General features: G+C 51.1%; 1 protein-coding gene across 1 annotated transcript in view; it reads left to right on the top strand.

Annotated features, from left to right (window-relative positions):
- Positions 1–2,562: 2,562 nt before the first annotated feature.
- The window catches only part of MAGI3 (membrane associated guanylate kinase, WW and PDZ domain containing 3), a 47,807-nt gene continuing 30,724 nt past the window's right edge, over positions 2,563–19,645 (top strand). The window contains exon 1 of the mRNA XM_065740378.1: positions 2,563–2,919. Within this exon, the coding sequence (XP_065596450.1) occupies positions 2,598–2,919 (322 nt within the window). The 5' untranslated portion in view covers positions 2,563–2,597. The remainder of the gene's footprint in view (positions 2,920–19,645) is intronic.

The raw sequence follows: 19,645 nt of genomic DNA, 5'->3' as shown, positions 1-19,645 counted from the left end.
TTTCCTTCTGCATCGTGCAGGGGAGTTTGCAGCTCTCTGTGAGTGTGCTCTGCTGCTCCTTGCTGCCCCAGATGCTTCAGTTGGGCCAAAGACAGTGACTGGTGGGGGCAGGAGCCAGGGATTATGCATGTCAGGGGCTGGGACAGGCTTTGGGGCCGTGTCAGCTCTCCCAAATCCCTGCGAGCGGGGGCTGTAAAACTCGACAAGGCGGCTTCAGCTATTTCAGATCCCATTACAGATGTAAAACCACTGACAGAGCTGAACTGCTTACAGCTGCTCGCCCGGCTCCTGGCAGAGCGCTGACACCGGGGGAAGGTTCAGGCAGAGGGTTTAGTGAGCAGTGCTCAGAGATGTGCAGAAATGGAGGGGAACAGTGGGACCGAGGAGTACTTGTTAAAGCAAAAGCTTGTGGAGTTCACTTTGGCCTAGGAAAGCTCTCAGGAGGTGATATTTGCAACAGGTGATTCAGGATGAGTGCTGCAGGCCAGCAGGGATCTGGCCATGGGCTGCAGACCACACTGCTCTGCATGGGGCTGGAAGGGAGCAGTGCTGCCCCCAGGCACCCTGCTGTCAGCACAGCTGATTATCTATCTATCACATCCTCTATGCATGGGTGAAAGCCTGTAGGTCCCAGCGTGTCAGTATGGACATCTCCCAGGGATGCTGCTCAGCTCTGGCCAGCAGCTGGGACATGTGCTGGTCCCAGGCCATGCTGTGGCTGCGCATGCCCAGGGGTGGACCCCAGCAGTGCCCACCTGGCCCCACAGCCCTCGTCTCCCCACATCACCTCACCCATCCACGGGTTTATCCCGCCCTGATCGCTCCGCAGAGCACTAAGCTCTAGATCCAGACTTAAACGCTCCATTACTACTTTTAGGCTCTAAATCCAGCACGCTGACTTCAAACCCACGCTCAGCTGTGATTCTGTGTGACTGCACGACTCCCTCGGTTCACTCTCTGGGTCTTTATCTCCACTTTGCATTCATAGGCAGCTGCAGTGCTCGAACGCATCACAGACATTGTGTGCATCCCAGAGCGAGCGGCAGAGGGGGATTTGCATGGGCTGCCTCCTGATTCACACTGACAAGTCCTCTTAGTTCATCTTTTTAGCTGTTCTATACAGAAAGCTCCAGCAGCATCCAGCTGCACTTATAGCAGTCCCCGTGGTTACCTCCTTTATTTCCGTGTGAGCTGCAGAGTGGATGAACAGTGCCTGGGAGCACATTGCTCTGCGTTGCAGTTGCTGCTGGGGGATGCTGCCCCATGTCCAGCAGCGCCGTGTTTGCAGCTGGGGAATTGAGGCATACAGAGGATGTGGCTGGGATTCATTTGCTGCAGCATCTCGCCAATCCCCGACCAATACTCATGTTGTTTGTAAACTTTACGTGATTATTTACGAGAGTTCAGTGCCTATGGGATGTAATGATCACCAGTTCATGTCTGCAGTGCCTCAGGGTGTTCTGTATTTGTGTAAAGGGGGGGAAGAGAGAGGAGAGAAGGACACGGTGATGCACAGTTGCTGTTGTACTGATTTAGGAGTGCATGCTGCAGTGATGCACAGGCCCAACACTGATGGGGTTGGTGCTCCAGCTCTGGGTGAGGGGTGCAGGGCTCAGCCAGGCTGGCACAGGTCTGCACTCAGACCTGGGTTTGGGCAACACGAGCAGAGGCACTGCAAGCATTGGGCTCAGGGAATGACTTTGTAGGAGTCCAAATGCAGCACAACGATTTGCTTTCTGTCCTCTCCGACAAAAGTGTGTCTTCACGCTCTAATTAAACAGCACTCTGACATGTTTTTGCTGTTTTGATTGCTTTTGAACTCTGACAGTGCGATAAACAGACTGCGTTTCCCTGCAGCCTCGGAGCAGTTCCTTCCTGCGGTTGTGATGTGGCAGAACTCAGCCCCCTCTGCATGGCATCACCCTGAAGGACAAACGGACACAGAACAGCGATTCAGGAGGGAGAGCATGGGGACCATGTATTTAATGCTGAATTAACTGCTCCTGTTACACGTAAGCAATATGCTGTGACACGCACACACACAGTGCCACATCAGCGTGGGACTCGTTGGGGACACGGCCCATGTAGTGGGGGGAAGGACATGGGGTACACCCCCATCGGAGCCGCTCCTTCGGGACGGGGCACCGCGCACGGAACGCAGTGGGAATTGAGCCCGGCAGAGGAAAGCGGGCAGAGAAACGCACGTGGGGGGCTTCCAGAGGATTCATTTTTGGCCTTCAGGGCGGTGACCGCTGCTGCATCGCCTCCCTCCGCGGCGGCACGGAGCTCGGACACGCGTCTATGGAACAAAGCCCGTGCGGTGTGAACACGCCGGGGCCGAGCCGAGCCGAGCCGGGCGGTGCGTTGCCGTGCCGTGCCGTGCCCCGGAGCACCCAACCCCCCAACGCCGCGCGGTCCCGGCGCGCCGAGCCGGGCGTTGCGCGCCGTCGTGACGTCACGAGCCCCGCCCCGTCGGGATGGGGGCGTGGCCGGCGCGGCGGCGCGCGCGGGGTGGGGGCGGGGCCGGGGCGGTGCGGGCGGCAGTCGGGCGGCGGCGGCCGGTGCGGGAGGCGGCGCGGGCGCGCCCATGGTGCGGCATGTCCAAGACGCTGCGGAAGAAGCGGCACTGGCTGAGCAAGGTGCAGGAGTGCGTGGTGTCCTGGGGCGGCCCGGCGGGCCCCGACCCCGAGCTGCTGCGCGGCGGCGCCGAGCGCGGCGAGTTCCCGTACCTGGCGGTCCGCCTGCCCGCGGGAGCCGAGGGCGCGCCGGGCCCCGCGCTGCTGTCGGGCAAAGCGCCGGCGCCGGGGGACGTGCTGCTGGAGGTGAACGGCACTCCGGTGAGCGGCCTGACGCACCGCGACGCGCTGGCCGTCATCCGGCACTTCAGGGAGCCCGTGCGTCTCAAGACCGTGCGCCCAGGTGAGCCCGAGGCCGCGCCCGTCCGCCGCAGGCCCCGCGCCGCGGCCTTAGGGCGGCGGGACCCGGCGAGCGCCGAAAGTTGGCCCGAGCGGAGCGCGGGGCGGGCGGGGCCGCGGGCCGGGCTGGGGCGGCTCCGGCGCTGGGCCCGGAGGGAGAAACGCGGTGCTGCGGGGCCCTGCGCTGCTCCCCGGGTCCCGGCAGCGTCTCCCCGGAGGTTTGGATTAGTTTGGAGCGCGCTGCGTGTCGTTCCGTCCCACTCGTGCGTGTACCGGCTCTGCGGGCTGCTGCCTGGGTTCCCCGCGTGCCCCTGGTAGCTCCGCGATTCCCGTCCGGCTGCTTTGTCCTGCTCTTGTCTGCGATCCGCAGGTTGACGTTTGGCTGTAGGTAACGCGTTAGCTGGAGGCGGTTTGCTCCGTTGACCGCTAGTTAAATGTTATCTGCTGTGCGCCGGGCCCTGGTGGGTGTCACCTGCGTAAAGCAGGGCTGAAGTGACCACGGGAGGGCTCAGGGAGACTTGCTGGAACGGGGGAAGCAGAAAGGATCAATAAATTGAGGAACAACTTGAATAATGTGAAGCAGGAGCGAAGGGTTATTTGAAAGAGAAGGTTAATGGGAGGTGGAATGGTATGCGGTGTCAAATGGAGTTGTGTTTGCTCGCGGAGATGTCCCAAACTTCACGTGAAAATTGGCAGGGGAGATCGGGAAATGAATGTATGCAGTGTGAGGCTGAAAGGTGCTGGAGGCAGCACGCGGTGCCCTGCGCAGCGTGCTGGGACGGGGCTGGTGCTGAGCACTGTGCAGACAACTGGTGTTTCCCTGCTGATTTTATGTAGCTTTCGGAACAGATCATCTCCATGCTTGAAATCTCACAGCTTTTCTGCACTAGATTGCGAGCTTATTTACCCCGTCAGAGGGCTTTGGCAGTGCACTTCTGCGTCAGACCTGCTGTCCCCACGTGCAGTACCTGGCAGCAGGATGTTGCCTCTTCTTGTGACATCGCAGCACTGAGCTGGGGGTGCTCAGAGGAGCGTGGTGGCCGTGGGCTGAGCTCTGCAGGGCTCCTCCACTCCCAGTGCTCCCAGCAGTGCCAGAGGTGGTGATGCACAGCACTTTCCACGTGCCCGAGCTCTGAGCCTCTCCATTCCACGTCTTTCTGAGGTCCTGTGGCAGAAGTGCAGCTGTGGTGCAGGGAGATGGCTGCATGTTCTGGGCACCGGTGTCCAGCAGGAGGGAGCTGGGCCACTTGCTGCTCTGAGCATCCTTCATTAAAGGCAGCAGTGAAATCTGTCTGTGAGACTTCTAGCAATCTCACAGAAAATGTAAAATGGAAATTTCAAGACACTGTTTAGTCTTGTTTGATAAGACACTCGAAAGATATGAATACTCGATTGAACGCCATCTGTTAAGTGCGTATCGCAAACGATGGACCATTTTGTTGCTGGGAAGTGTCTCCTTCCCCCTCTGGCTGCATTCCCTGCCCCACGGAGCGAGGCCATGGGTTGGTGCTGTGCCCGGAGCACCACGATGGCTGTCAGCAGCCGTAGGTGTGCACAATTTGTAACCTCCCGTTCCTCTCTACATGAACATGTTATTCTTGGCATAGAGCATCTTGCTGTTCCTTCTCACACGCTCCTTTGTTTCAGTCTCACTGCTGTGAGTGCTGTGATTTCACCAGCTCTAATTATTCTATTCTTTCTTAGTGCGTTAGCTTCAAACGATAACGAGGCCTCATGTGGCTAGTTAAGCAACTGCTGTGCTGCTGAGCACTGCTGTCTGAGTTCATTCCCTTCAGGACTCTGCTCGCTGGGACCTCTCGGGCATCACCTGAGCTGGGCACCGTGGTGACACGTGGCTGCATCAGCCCAGCACAGGGTTTGTAGGATGGGGTGACCTGGTGCTTGTGTTCCTCGTGTCCTGGAAGGGATGCCTTCCTGCTCAGGCAGACAGTTGTGATTGAGACACCTGCACGTGTGTGTTGGCTGTGACACGGAGAGGGATTTTTTTGCTCTTAGAGCCCGGGTTTGCCTGCTAGGCTGGAACTAACGTGGTTAAAATCCTTATCTGTCAGTCAGCACTGCTCTGTGATGGCAGGAGCTGTCGTGCTTGGTGTGAATGAGCATGAATCTTCATTAGAAGCCATGGCTTCAGCCACAGGTCACTCCCTAGTTCTGTCTGAGCTCTCAGCTTACTGTAGCTGGGGGCTCCTTGGTTGCAAACATGACTGGGTTTCAATGTCTCAGAAGATTCAACTTCCTTGATTTATTTATTTTTTTAAATAAGTCTTTTGTTGTTGTTGTTGCTGTTGTAGCATCTGCTTCAAGCTATTTTTTGGCTGGTAATTCTTAAAGTCTAAAAAATCTAACAAGCAATATGCATTCAAATTGAGAGCTAAAAAAATTCCTTGGGTTTCAGTCGTTGCATGTAATTGTTTCATGAATTGTTGGCTGCTTTTAATGGGGTGTAACAGCCTCAAATGAGAAGTCACTGCTGTGCTTGCTGTCAGTGCTGTGCTGCTCTTCCCTGTGGAGTAGGAAGGTTGGTATAGCTTGATTCGTCTCATGAAAGCAGTGTGTAATACGTAAGGAGTGAATCCCTTTGAGTTCTGGATTGCTGCATCTCTTCAATTATCAGCATAAAACTGTAAAACTGGGATCCAGCTCTGCCAGACCGTGGTGTGCTTTTTTACTGTGTTCTACTTCAGTGCCGTTTCATTACTGACTTCGGTAATAAATACAATCAGACTAACAGCTGGGGTCTGATGAATATGGATCGTGGGTACTGTGTAAATACCAGAAGTGGGAATCTGGGAGAGCTGTCTAGAAACGTGTTATTTTCATCTGCATGGTGATGAGGCATTCTTCCAAGAGGGGCGTTAAAGGCGATGGCAAGGTTAGCGTGGTTGTGTGGGAACTGCTTATCACTCAACTTGCTTGAAACCTGCTGCTTTTGGAAACAGAGACGGTGCTTTCTTATCAGTCCAGACTAGTGTTGTCCCAGTAGGAGATCAGGAACACACTGCTGCAACAGTCCACCCAGCACCACGTACCTGGATTCAGCCCTGGTGGAAAACCTTTACGCTGTGAGATGGAGGAGGGTGGAATTCTGGCACAGAGGAGCTGGAGTTTGCCTGTGCTGTACAGAAGAGCAGCAGCAGGAGAGTATTGCTGCTCCTCTCGGTGCAGGTAGGAGGTGACTGGGGCTCTGCCTCATCCTTCAACCACATGAGTGCTGTTGCACCTGGGAGATGCGAGGCTTCCCATCCCGCATTCGTGGCTCGCAGGTATACAGCGAGTCTGCTGTCTGCAGACTGTGATGGGTTTACATAAAAACACTTTTAGAAGTTTTCAATCTGAGATGCATCGTAGTCTAAACACTGAAGTCAAGGAGAAGAATGAGCCCACTCCCTTCGTCTCCAGCCCACAGTGTAGGCCTGGCCGTTAGGCGTCTCACTTTGTAGTGCAAATGGGAGTTGAAGAGCTGTCCTGGAAGTACAAAGGAATGGTTGGTATGTTCCAGTGCTGTTTACGTTCTGGTAAGCAGATGGGGTTTGAGGTGCACGGCATCTGCCCCTCTCAGGGCTATGAACAACGCTGAAGGGTGTTTTGTATTTTAAAGTGTAAAGTCAGGAGCTGTGTGCAGTCATCTGCCAAAAGTTGCTCTGAAAAACAGCCGTGGGTACTGAGTAGTGCAGCCTGAGTATCAGTGTGGGAATAGGGAGCACTGGATTCATCGCAGGGTTCCTGCTGAAATGCCCCTGATGCCTTTTCTGACAATCTTTGATAAGAGCATATGGGGAGAATTTCATTTCCCTTGGCCTGGTGGCGTTTCACAATTGAATTCTGAGAGCAATTTGGTGTTCATTATGCTTTGAGATTCAAATTGTGTCCCTTCTATCAGGACGGCTTTGGTATGCAGGAGAGGAGGTAGTGCCATTTGAGTCCTGGCATGCTGCTTTGCATCACGTTCACCGTTTGGAAGGTTGATGGGCTTTTGCATGTTCTGTGGGCTGTGAGGAGGGAGGTGGTGGTGTGAGCTGCCCGGGGCTGCTGTGTTCTGCACACAGCTGTGGTTGTGGCAGGGTGAGAGATGTTCCCCTGGGTCCTCATAGGGCTGAAACAAAAGCGGGATGGTGGGGTGTACTGGTGTGCCCTGTTTTCAGGCTGCAGTGTGGGCCATGCAGATGGCCCCACTGCTCCCATGGGTGTCTGTGGCAGGAGCCAGCAGGGGCACTCAGCTTTGGGAGCCTTGGGACTGCCCTCCAGGAGGTCCTGGAGGATCAGCAGCATGCTCTGAGCTCCTGAAAGGAAACACACAGGAGGTGAGCGGCGTTGGGAGCAGCGCTTCCGCGAGCGCTGAGCAGGAAAATCCCTCTTAAAACAGACCAAAGCAAAAAGGAGTGCCTGCTTCAGGGTAGGTTTTCCTGCAGGACTGAGGGGAGTATCACAACACGAACACGACTGAAGTGGGAATGAGGGCTGTTTCGCTCCGTTGGCACGCGGCCTGGTGTTTGTGCAGCTGGTGGCCTGCCAGCTCCGTGCTGCAGCCGAGCCCGCCGCGCGCGTATGTCAGTTAGCTCTTCTTCTCCTGACATTATTAAAGAGCAAAAACATAAAACTGCTGACGAATAATTTGAACCCGGTGTAAGTCAGCATGCGGATGAGGAATTTTTCTACTTGTGTGTGGGGGGGAAAAAAGCGAAGGACGTGGGGTTTTTAAATAAGCAGGACACAGTTTTGGCTGAAATGAAAACGAGAGCACAGCAGTTCGGCCTTCTCCTACCTTTAAGTTTTCGTTGCCCACAGACGCAGCTTTGCTTTGATTCAGCCCTCGGTGGTGGTGACCTTCGTCCAAGCAAAGGTTTGCTAAAGGCAGAGCTTGCTGGTACCACTCATTAAATCCAAGAGGATTAACATAGAGTTTATTTCCTCTAAACCCACCCAACTCTCAGGAAATAACTAAGCCCTGAAGTTTTAGGTTTGCAGAGATGATTTCCTCCTAATGCATGTACTTGGGAGGAATTTCAAAATCCCGTTATGTAAGAGGGAGGCAGAGCCCTGTGCTAATCCCAGGGAATGATGTTTAATGGCTTGTTTCATCCGTTATTGGTCTGAAGAATTCCTCAGAAATCAGCTGACCCGAAGTGCCGGGGAAGTATTTTTACCTCTGTTGCTGAAACTATTACCGCTCAGTAATTTCACTAATCTCCTTTGCAGCGAGATTAGATTGCAAATGCTTTGATGCAGGGAACGCTGTGTTTGTGAAAACAGCTCCATGGCCGCGGGCACCGCCGAGTGGAAGTGCCAGCAAGTGAAAAGCAGCGCTGCCCTGCTGCCGAGCCACGCTCTGAGCCGTCTGTTGCCTTGATGGTGCTGCAGATAGGACATAGGTGAACCACAGCCAGGCCCTGCCCAGCTGCGTGCTTCTCGCCCACTGGGGCATGGGGCAGGAGGTACAGTGTCGTGGAGCAGCCACACGACTTGTGCAGAGCGGTGGCTCTGCTGCCCTACTTACACGGTGTAAAAGTACGTAATCCTGAGGATTTCATTTCCCTCTCTGTAGGGCAGCGGAGAGTAATTACTTTTCTCTAGTGAAGGTGGAGATGCTGGAGAAGTTTAATTAATGCCCGTTAGGAGATGCCAGTGATACTTGAATGCATTCAGCAGGGCAGGGCACTTGACGCTCATCAGAAGAGCAAGCAGTCACAGTGTGTTCTTGCACTGAGTTGCTAATGGCTGTGCAGGGCTGCTGCTACCTGCGGGCTCCTCACTGACATTGAGCAGAAGTGGAACTGAGGTATGTCCTGAAAAAAGTCACCTTTCCAATGTAAATGGAAAGAACAGTGTGAGCTCCCAGGGGAGGATGGAATCTAGCTGTGGTCACAGACGTGAGGTTTGTGCTGGGGGGGCTTCAGCCTCTCCCATCCCCGTGCTGATGGAGCAGACACTGTGAGGATGACACCAGAACAAAGCTGCTCCAGTTGTCTCCACCAGAGCTGTGAATCCCTCTGAAAAAAGAGCAGCAGACGTGTTTGTGCTGTTCATGTGGTTCCTCATCCCAAATGCTGGCATTGGAGCTCTCCGGAGCCTGGAGAACGCTACTGCTGGGCCGTGACTGCAGGCATTTAACCAGCAGTGCTTGGGCACGCAGCAGCTCTGGTTTTAGCACAGGCTCTAGGAAGAAGAAAAGGCAGCAAGGCTGTGTCTGTGGGGAGGAGGATGGAGCACAGAGCTGCTCTGCTCAGGAATGAGTGTGAGTGTCACAGCATTGCTTGTGATGTTGCTCCATTCAGTCGTCAAACCCCGCTGCGTGATGTGGAGTGTCGTGGTGTAGGAGTAGTACAAGGGTTTGTACCTGAGGAACTTCCATCTGTGCTTTTTCCCTAATGCAGGAGAGGAAAAAGGACCGACATCAATTCCTGCTTTGTTGAACCACCCTCGGGGACATACAGTTGTTGTTCTGCAATTGTAATTTGTTGCCTCCTGGCAAATACATCTCTTTCTTTTTTTCTTAATTGAACTACGTTGTTGAGAGGTCCATCGCTCTCTGTGCTTGCAGAGATGTTGGATGTTAAGGAAGCTGCAAAGGAAAGCTGTGCCTGCTCATGCATGGGGATGTCTGCTGCTCCATATTACACAGAACCACTGCATGGTTGGGTTGGAGGGACCCTGGGACCCCCGGCCCCATCCCCTGCCGTGTGCTGGTTGCACCTCAACTTCTTTATTTGTCTGGAAAAAAGTGGTGGAAATAATTGCGAAGATCCCGAGGGTGGCTCTGAATAAAGGAGGGCTTCAGTAAAGATCTGTTGTGGGTAACAAAATATCTGCTCTGTGAAACCCTGCGCCCTGGCTGTAGTAAAGCATTTTAAAGAGATGACTCCAGAATGAGTATGGTCAGAGGAGGATGACAGGAAAGGGAATGATGCAGTAAATAGAGGGAAAAACGACCGTGCTGTCAGTTCTGGTTTCCCTATTGGAGTGTGTGTATGTAGCTGCCTGCTGATTGATTGTGAGTTGAGAACAGGAATTAGATTTGACTTTGCCTTCAAAGCTGTCTTGTTATTTGAAGCGCTTTCTTAGGAGAGCTCCCTTCCTGTGTCAGCCCGGAGTTGGGAAGCAGTGTGAGTGGATCCAGAGCAGGCCTGCCCTGCGGGAGCTGCACCCCACAGCTCTGATGTGGGACCTGTGTGGCCGTACCGGAGGGACCTCATGATCTTTGCAGGCATCACAGCTCTGCTCGAGACATCCACCTTGTGCAAAAATCGCAATGAAGTCAACTGGAGAAAGCTGACTGATAGCTCATCCTTCCTACTGCGGCTGTCTGCCAGGAGTCATTTGGATTGTAATTGGTGTTTGATTTCTGCTGCTCTGTCAGTTCTGTGGCGAGGAGGGGACAGTGCATGGCTGGGGTCACCTGGGAGTGGGGTGACCTGACAGGGGAGATGGGCACCCAGCACTGTCAGACCACTCGGGCTCCTTTTTATGGCAGAAAGCACAAGGTAGAAATGAAAGCAACAGTTTTCTTACTGTGAAGTTGCTGCCTTTGTTTATCCTCTCTGCTTCAGTTAGTGTTTATCACGTGTTTTCAAGTAGTGGAAGGAAGTTTTTACCTTCAGAACAAACAACCTGCAGAGATCTGAGACAGGACGAGGTAACCGGAGTGTCTGTGGGACACGTGGGTTCGTTTGGTAATCCAGAGGCTCCAGTATTAATTACCATCAGTTAATAGACTCATTTACCAGTTCCAGTTTCCATGTGCTCTGTTGAGACCGCTTCCTCACTAACGGTGAGCGATAAGGAGAGGAGAAATGCTGAGAAGCAGATGTTGCATGGCCAAGTACCCAGCTGTGCACTAACAAAATGAATCTCCTGGTAATTAGTTAACAATTCCTTGGCAGTCAGAGGCATATGTAAAACAGTAAACACAGCATGGGGAAATAATAATAATAAAAAGCATTAGAAGCGTTTTCTGTGCTTAAAACATTGGCAGCATCCTTTCAACCATCTGTGTTGCTGAGGAGCTGACTGCTCGGTAAGTCATGCCAAGGTCAGAGCTGACTTGCAGCCCTTAACCCTTTGGCAGCAGATGTAATGTCCTGCTCACTGAGCTCGGCAGTCAGTAAAGGAAAGTGATGCTTCTGATGGAAGAAGCAGCAAGAGCTGTAAGGTGGACTCGGATGGGCATAGTGCAACTGAATTGTTAATTTGTAATGATAACAATATCTGATAGTGCTGTAATGGCTGTGCTTGTGGGTAAGAAGTTGGGCTTTGTTCTGAGAGCGGAGCAGTGCGGGGTTCTGTAGCTTTGTGTGGTCAACGTGCAGGTGGGATTCACCTGATTTACCCATCACTTTTCATACAAGCCCTGCAGTTTCCCCTGTTTTCTCAGCCCGCCTTGGACCAAAGAGCTTTATTTATGGGACACATCAGAGCAGTACCAATGCTTTCAGTTAATTGGGAGTGTTCACCGTCTGCATCCTCCTGGGGATGTAATGCTGCAGTGTCACCACAGCAGTCCCTGCTCTGTGCTGCACATTCCGTGCTTGAACATAAATTATCAACAATTGGTTAGGACAGGAAACGTAATAAATCAATTAAAGCCTAATGGAGCTTCTACTTCAGAGTAGCTTCATCTGCTAAAATATGACATCGGCTGCTGTGAAGGGGTGGTTTGTAATTGCTTCTTAGGGTGTGGTGTGCACCTTGGCAGGCAGAGCCTGGCTGTGCAGGGCTCCCACTGGGGCTCCAGGCTCCGTGCTGGGCTTGGGGCTCCATGCCTGGGCCCTGAGGATGTCCCAAGCTGACCGAGCCGGCGACCTGCCCGTGTCCGGTGCTGCCATGGCTGGCAGCAGCCTGCCCTCGCTGCCCGGCCTTGCAGCACAGCATTGCAAGTACACAACAGCTTCGATTCAGGAGAAAGTGCTCTAGGGAATGCTGAGTGCTTCCCCCACTGCTGTATTTTGTAACACGCCGTGGCTGTGGAAGGCTTTCTGCTAAGCAAGAACTGGTGAGAAATTCAGAAACACTCTGAGGTCTGTGTCTGAGCCTGCAGCACCGGGCCTGGCTGCCCCACACCCCCCAGCAGTGGGGCTGGGTCTGGCTGGGCTGTGGTTGGGGGATGAGCAGGCCGTGACTCTGCCTCTCGGGGGTTGTGTTTGGGAAAACATCATTTGGTCTTGAGGTACTTTTCCTGATGTTTAGGTTACTGTAGGGCAGCTGTGATTTGGATATGCTGACTATAAAACTGTGAAATGAACATTGGATGCGTTTGCAGAGGGGAAAGTTTCAAGTCCTGCAGGATGCCGTGAGGGTTTAATGTAGCCGTGGCTGATGCTGAATGCTGCTCTGTAGGTTTTGTTTTGAGAGGAAGTCATTTACTTGTGTGATTTTTATGAAATTAATGTGGCTTGGGCAATCTAAAATTTGCAGTGCTGTTTATGCCAGAATTCTGACATGTCAGTGTCAGTGCTTTTCTCTACCCAGCTTAGTTAGCTGATAAATGTGTTGAACAGTGTGTGAGAAACACGAGCTGCTCCCTTCCACCCCTTCTCCTGCACAAGGGGATACCAGGACACGCAGGTTCGGGCCCAGCCCTCTGCCATCACCCCATGCCCAGTGAGCAGGGCTGGCCGAGCAGTGCTTCTCTCCATCCCAAAATTGGGAGCAGTGTGAAATGTGAGTGAGGCAGCATCAGCATTAGTGATGGCTGTGCACATCTGGAGGATGGTGCTGAGTGTACAGAGGGAGCTTTTGTGGGGGGTGGTGATGCTGTTTTCCAATTAAACTTGGACGTACCTGTAATCAGTACGGCTGTGGGCACGGTGCATTTGTTAGCTTGATGCAGAGGAGTGCTGACCTAGAACACAATGTCGGTGTTTTTAAATCCCTGGGAGTCCTTGGGAGCGCAGTGAGGCACTGCTGTGTGTGCTGGAGCCTGAATTTATTGCTGTACTGCCTCTCTGGCACAGCAGGAGCTGTCCTCGGGGAATGTCACGGCTGTGTTGGAGGTGCTGGGCTTCCCGGAGCTCCTGGATGTGACTCACGGAGGGCTGGGTGCAGGAGCTGAGGGCACTGCTCGTGGTGCAGCTGGGGGCTCTTGGGTGTAAACCTCTTGAAGATGGGGGTGAAGTTTAAAAAGCCCAGAGTCGGTCAGATGGAAAGTAAGGGAACTGGTTGTTAAAATGTTTGTGTCGACTGCTCTGCTCCGTGATGGGTGAGGAGCACATGGAAACAGCAGGGAGAGGAAGCAGAGACGATCATAAATGCCTCATTTTGGCTGCAGTTCACGGTAATTCTTCATTTTTCATGGTCGGTCTAATCCCAGCGTGCGAAGCTGAACCGCGCACCGATAGTTTTTTGTGGTCGAAGAGCTAATCTCTAGCCCAAGTCGATACGGACAGAGCTGTCTGCTCAACAAAGCTCTCTGATTACATTTCAGTGTGAGCCAGCACGTGGGAATGAGCTGTGCTGTTTGGAGAACAGCGATGCTCAGAGCATAGGGTTGTGGGGTCCCAGAGCCAAGCTCACTGCCCGGCTCTGGTAGAGCAAAAGTTTGTGGAGCTGGTGCTGCCAGCTGTGCAGTTCCAGGAGGTTCCTGGCTTATGGGGCTTCCCGTGTCTCAGGAGGACACGAGAACAGTGTCGCTGTCAAACTGCTGCTGTGCCAAACTCCAGCCTGAAATAGGTTAGTGGGCCTAGAAATTATGCGCAGCGTAATTGCGTGTCTTGCTTCCTATGAGAAGTAGGCTAAAAATAAGCCCGGCTAGTATTTGAATAAGTTCTAATCAGTGCATTCCAAAAAGAAAAAGAAAAAAGAAAGAGGCCTTGGCATGTGAACACGTACCCTTCTGCTGGGAAAATAATGCCAAGTCCCAAACAGATTAAATGGCTTGTGTAACACAGAGCAGCTGCAAGGACATTCTTCTTCGGGGATGTGACTGAAATGTGTCATTCTATAGAGCTTCACGCTGCTTAAGCGATGAGATGTGGTATGTTATCCATATGTCAGTATGTGAAACGTAATGCTCTGTTAGGGCTAACACCAGGGCAGACCGTTTTTGTCCAGGGCAAAGCCAGTTCATGCCCTCCATTTGGGACCCTTTGTCAGAGAGGACTGTCAGAGCAGTGCTCAGTAAGTGCTGGTAACTATGGATTCACACACTAGCTGCAGATTACAATAGGGAAGCGTTAATATTAGAACAGTTTTGTTCGTTTGTGTATGTTAATAGTGCCTCCTGGAGCAGATTGGTTTGCTTGAAATCTCAATAAATCATTTTCTCTACTGTGAATGTACTAAGACCCCACACTGGAAATGTAAGGAAATGAACAGAAGATTGTCTATAAATTTGGAAAAACAAGCCGCGGTTACCCTGCAGAAATTGGCCTCGTTGTTTGAATTGCTTGCCTTTGTTTAGCAGTGTTCCAGTTCTGTATCTGCTCAATTAAGAGCAGATTAAGTGTTTTATGTATTATTATAACCTTAGCAGCTACGGAGGATTCTGATTTCATAGCTGTGGTGTCTGTGTGCAGCTCTGCAGAGCGAGAGCAGCAGCGACGGTGCTGCTCCTACCAGACAGCCCCCGTAGGTGCACTCATTTGCACACTGATTAACACTCAGCAAGACATGCAGCGCGTAATTAGGAAGCCTTAATAAAGTAATCCCTGCTATTCTTAGAACAACCCTGAGTTTTTAAATTTTTGAATGAGTTTTTGACCCTTCATCTTTCTGCAGCACACGCTTCGGACACACGGGAGCCTGTGCAGGGTGGCCACGCAGCAGCAGCGGGATCACATTGTGCCCTGTCCTGCTAATGGGGCTTGCTTTAATCTACTGGGATGATGTCAGAAACCTGCTGGCCCTCCTGTTTTGCATTTCTGCCTCACTTTCAGAGGCATGGTTTGATCTTACAAACCTAAGTTCTGTTTGGCGAGGACTTCCAAGCTCTCCAGACTGTATTCACTGAGCTTTCTAGATGCCTGTGCGAGTCCTTTCCTCTGCCTTGAAGCTGGGAGTGCTGGAGGAGTTTGTCTGAGTTCTTTGTCATCAGTGTGAGCATGACTTACTTGAGCTGGTAACCCATGTGCCATTCTGGCAGATGAAATATTGTGGGGGCTGCTAGAAATGAGGCCAGGGCAGTGCTGGGGGCCTAGGGAGCAGGCAGCACTTGGCAGTAGCCAGAGGGAACAGCGGTTGTCCTGCTGAGCTGCAGCTACAGCTTCATCTGGTGCATGAAGAGCAGGACCTCAGGGGTGGCTTCCTGCCATCAGCCCTTCCTCTGTCTCTTTTTCACTGGCACAGGCTGCACAGAGAGGTGGTGGAGTCTCCTTCTCCGGAGACATTCAAGACCTGCCTGGACACCTACCTGTGCAACGTGGGCTGGGAGCTGCTTTGGCAAGGGGGTTGGACTCGGTCTCTGGAGGTCCCTTCCAACCCCTGCAATTGTGTGGTTCTCCCCACAGCGTCAGGATAGAAAATGCTGTCTGTGAGCTGGGAGCAGAGGAAAGCAGTACATCTCAACTTGGAGGTACCGCCCCACTGGAACTTAAAGTAAATTCACTGAATGGTAGAATGGTTTGGGCTGGAAGGGACTCCAAGGATCAGCAACTTCCAACCCCGTGCCACAGGCAGGGTCACCAACCTCCAGATCTGGCTCTAGCCCACATCACTCAGGGCCCATCCAACCTGGTCTTGAGCACCTCCAGGGTTAGTGCACCCGCAGCCTCTCTGGACAGCCTGTTCCAGCACCTCGCTGTTCTCTCCGTGAAGAAGACATCCAATCCAGACCTTCCCTCCTTGAGCTTTAAACCGTTCCCCCTTGCCCAATCGCTGTCTAAATTCTTGTGAATTGCGGTACTTTCAGGAAGTTGTGAAGTGCTCCATCTTTCCCATGAGCTGTGTATGACATGAATGACCTCCCAGTGAAGTGTGGGGAAGCATCTCAGGAAAAACAGAAGTAAAATATTTCTTCAAAATACAGCAAACCTTTATAAATATGCATAAAGACTGTTGATCTTTTCTGTGCTTTTTCCTCAAGAAAATACCAAATCAAAGACAGGAAAGTCACCATATGTTATGCAAAAAGGTCAAACTGTTCTCTTGTGGAAAGTTCTTCTGCATTTCTCTTCCCCACTGTTAAGTTGAAGGAAATGAGTATGTTCACATTTTATTTGAAACCCATTCATTACTTTAAGTCATTTGAGTTCTACTCATATCTCCTTCAGTGTCTGATCTTATATCAGGAACAGCTGTACGGCTCTTTGTGCTTTGCCATTCTCCTATTTAATAATAGCTACTCTAAAATACTTGGCATTATGAGAAAAAACCCCTACCCAGTTGTAATTCTCCTGACTCCATTTCCATGGTTAATGGATTTCTGTGTGCATGCGATGTATTACTGTAATTATATCTGATAATATTATATTTGAAGTTGGCATCTGCAAGTTTCAACTACTTCACTCATAGGATTTTCCTTTTGAAAACCCTTCAGGCTGTGGGCAGACGACATATCGGGCTGTGCTACCACTGCATCACACAGAACAAACTGAAGTTGAGGTCTGTATCCCCTGTGTGGTGTATGGTTATCAGAATGAATAATACCAAGTAGTATCATAGCGGAGATATTTTACAGATAGGATAGTCAGAAAGATTATCATGATTGAAAGAGACAATCAGAATAAAGGAAAATGCTCACAGTAGGAAACTCCAAAGGAGCAATCTCCTGAAAAGAGATCCTTCCCAGTGGTGTCAGCCCTTAAATGGGGTCTGGGAGAGGTGGAGTCAGGCTCCAGCCCTTCTGGTCACACAGGTGCATTGCCTTCACCTGTGCTCCCATGGCTGACTCAGTGCTCAGCTCATCAGTGGTTCAGGCCGTGATTCAGCACTTCCCATACAGTCTCCCCAGCTCACCATTGGCCCCTTTGGACAGCACTTGGGTGGATGGAAGCAATCTTGCTGTGAAAAACCTTTTGGATACACGGTGCTGGCTCGTCATTCCTTGCTTCCAAGATTGTCAACTGTGACGCATCTGTTTGCAAACTGAGGCAATTGTTAGTTGGGTAACAAGTGTTATTTTCGTACAGCAACCAAATGGCACTGAAAGAATCCTGTAAATGCCATCTATTTTCTGCCAGTATTTTCTTCCTTCCTTCTGCACTGAACAGTGCAATTTCTCTGGTAGTGGATGAGGAACCTTGCCGTGGATGCTCACAGACAAAAGCTTCTGGGACAGTGGATTTTGCTGTTTCCACACCACAAAAAATAAAAAACCCAGAGGACAAAGCACGGGCTCCTCCTGTTCTCACTTCACCTCTTGTCCTTTCCAGCTCTGGGTGTGTTTCAGAATGAAGCTGTGAATTATTTGCCAGCGCTTCTTATATTTATAAAAGATTGCTTCGGGATTTACCTTACAAAGCACATTTTAGTTATCATCAAAACTTTAAATACTTTTAATGAGGAAAAAAAAAGCCAACCTCACGATTCCAAACACCAAATCGTCCTCACATAGGTTTTCCAGCACTGCTTTACTGGTGGGATGCTTCCAACACCGCGTGATGCCGTGGAGGCAGTGCAGCTCAGTGTGTCACAGTGGGCACGATGGATTCAGAGCTCCCTGCCACCATCACTGGAGGTGTGAAGGCATTGTTCTGTGAGGGCTTGTGCTGCTTGCCCTGCTTTAATGATGGTCATCTCTTAAGTCTGTAGGGTTAAAGGCCCAGAGCTCGTGTTTACTGGTGTTTTCTGTGTGCAGTGCAGCTGAGGTGGGCTGCGTAAAGGTGAGCTTTGGTCTCTCCTCCACACAGGCATTACTGGAGCAGTAGAAACACAAGGCTTTGTGACAACCTTACTTCTTCAGTCTGGAGAAACATTTTTTCTTTTATTTCTGTACCGTAAACCAAGCGTTGGGAATTTTGAATGCTATGCTGATTTGTTAAGGCTGGAAGGCTTATCTCTGCCATAACTTCTGAAAATACAAATGTATTACCAAGATTTTGTTAGACAGACTGTAACAAGCTGCAATTAAATAAGCCTTTCAGTTTAAGCCTTTTAATATACATATTTTTTTCAGCTTTCGAGTGGTAAATGAGTCTGTCTTAATGGGCTGTTGTGACTTTGAACTGTCTTGAGATTTTCTGCTATACCAAAGAGTCCATGTGAGTTGTGCATCTGCCATGCGAACGCAGCTCCATCAGTCTGACGTACCCTGTGCTTTTGGAGGATTTGCAGAATATCTTTCATGACCTATCTGTAGCTCCATGAAAGAGCCTTAATTCAATTTTCTTGAAAGAAGACTGCCACTAGGACCGTTCTCTCAGCAGGTCACCAGCAAATGCTCTTCACCACCATTTCTTTAAGGCACAATGAAACAAGATGTGCGATTGCAGCTGGAAGTTCAGGGATGGGTTTTGCTGCCTTCCCCCTGCGGTGCTGGTGCATCCCAGCCCAGCCTGTCTGTCCCGTCCTGTTGCTCCCCGGCCTTGGGGCGTTTGGTGGGGATGTGTACAACCAGTCTCGTAAATGCATTGATTTGCATAGCCCTTCAGCATTCAGTTATAAAGCAGTCCTTGCTCTCCTCGTCTTCCATCAAACCATTTATTCTCTGCAGACGTTCAGTAAAGCGAAATTCAAGTCCCAGGAGGCTTTAGCAAAATTCTGCATGAGCATTTGAAAGCTTTTGTAAGGCAGCCTGCTGAGGAATTTAATAGATATATTTAAAATATTTTCTCTTTAAAGCATGATTCTGCATGGCTGTACCTGCTTTGATGCCTGTCTGTGTTCCCACACAGCCCGGCTTGCGTTCACCTCTGCTATTCCACTTCTCCCTCCCAGGGTGGTGTCCTCTCTCATCTCACAGCTCTGGGCCCTGCACTTTTGGCAGTGATGGCTCAGAGCTCTCAGCCTGCATCTCTGGCAGAGCCCTGTGCTGAGGGAGAAGGTGAGGAGTCTGCTAGTACAGCCAGAACAGGTTAGCAGTGTGTTTTACTCTTTTTTTCACGACCTTTAAAAATCTAAGGAGTTAGTTTTCTGTGGTTTCTGTTGTTTTTTTTGTTGTTGTTGTTGTTTGTCTTTGTAAAATATATCATTTGCATTTCAAATCCAGAAGTATGCTTTTAATGTATTTGGCTCTTCTCCCACATTTGTTCCAGAAAATCAAGTTTTGTTCTTTACCTTGTCCGTTCTGCTCGGTGCACAAGCTTAACTTGATGTCTCGTGACAGATTTCTGTTCTGGGACTAATGTCCCCACCCAACCTGTGGTCACTGTTCAGATGTGAGTGGTGGAGCAGCAGGGACCTGCAGGACCTTGGCTGAGCTGCAGCCAGCCCACGGCTGCTGGGTCCTGGCAGGATGCTCCCAGCTCTTGTCTGGAGACATTTGTACTGTGCAGCACGCAGCAGACCCGGTGCTGCGCAGCCCCATGGGAAGGCAAGCAGCACACATCTGTCACGTTCCCAAGGTGCTGGTCTGCTCTGTGCTGTGAGCATCCTGCAGCAACCTGGCTCTAATTGCCAGGGCGCATATGGGAATTGTTAAAAGCACTGTGAGCTGAACCTCATTTCAGGTTGTGATTTTCTTTCTCGTTGTCCATTAGAAAATAATGCAGCAGCTGATTGCTCTGTTAAGATGCTGTTGTTACCTGATTCTCCTTTGTGCTCATAGGAGGAAGTTTCTGTGCTCTGTGAGTGATGTGTTGGGGTCTGCAGCTCGTGCTGAATTACACCTGTGAGTCGTTGTT

Source organism: Cyrtonyx montezumae, unplaced genomic scaffold, assembly GCF_038088225.1.
Source record: "Cyrtonyx montezumae isolate F1298 unplaced genomic scaffold, pur_monq_1.0 scaffold_26, whole genome shotgun sequence".
In the NCBI taxonomy this organism is placed as follows: Eukaryota; Metazoa; Chordata; class Aves; order Galliformes; family Odontophoridae; genus Cyrtonyx; species Cyrtonyx montezumae.
Note: the sequence above shows the minus strand (reverse complement) of the source record. Positions and strands in the feature narration are given on the sequence as shown.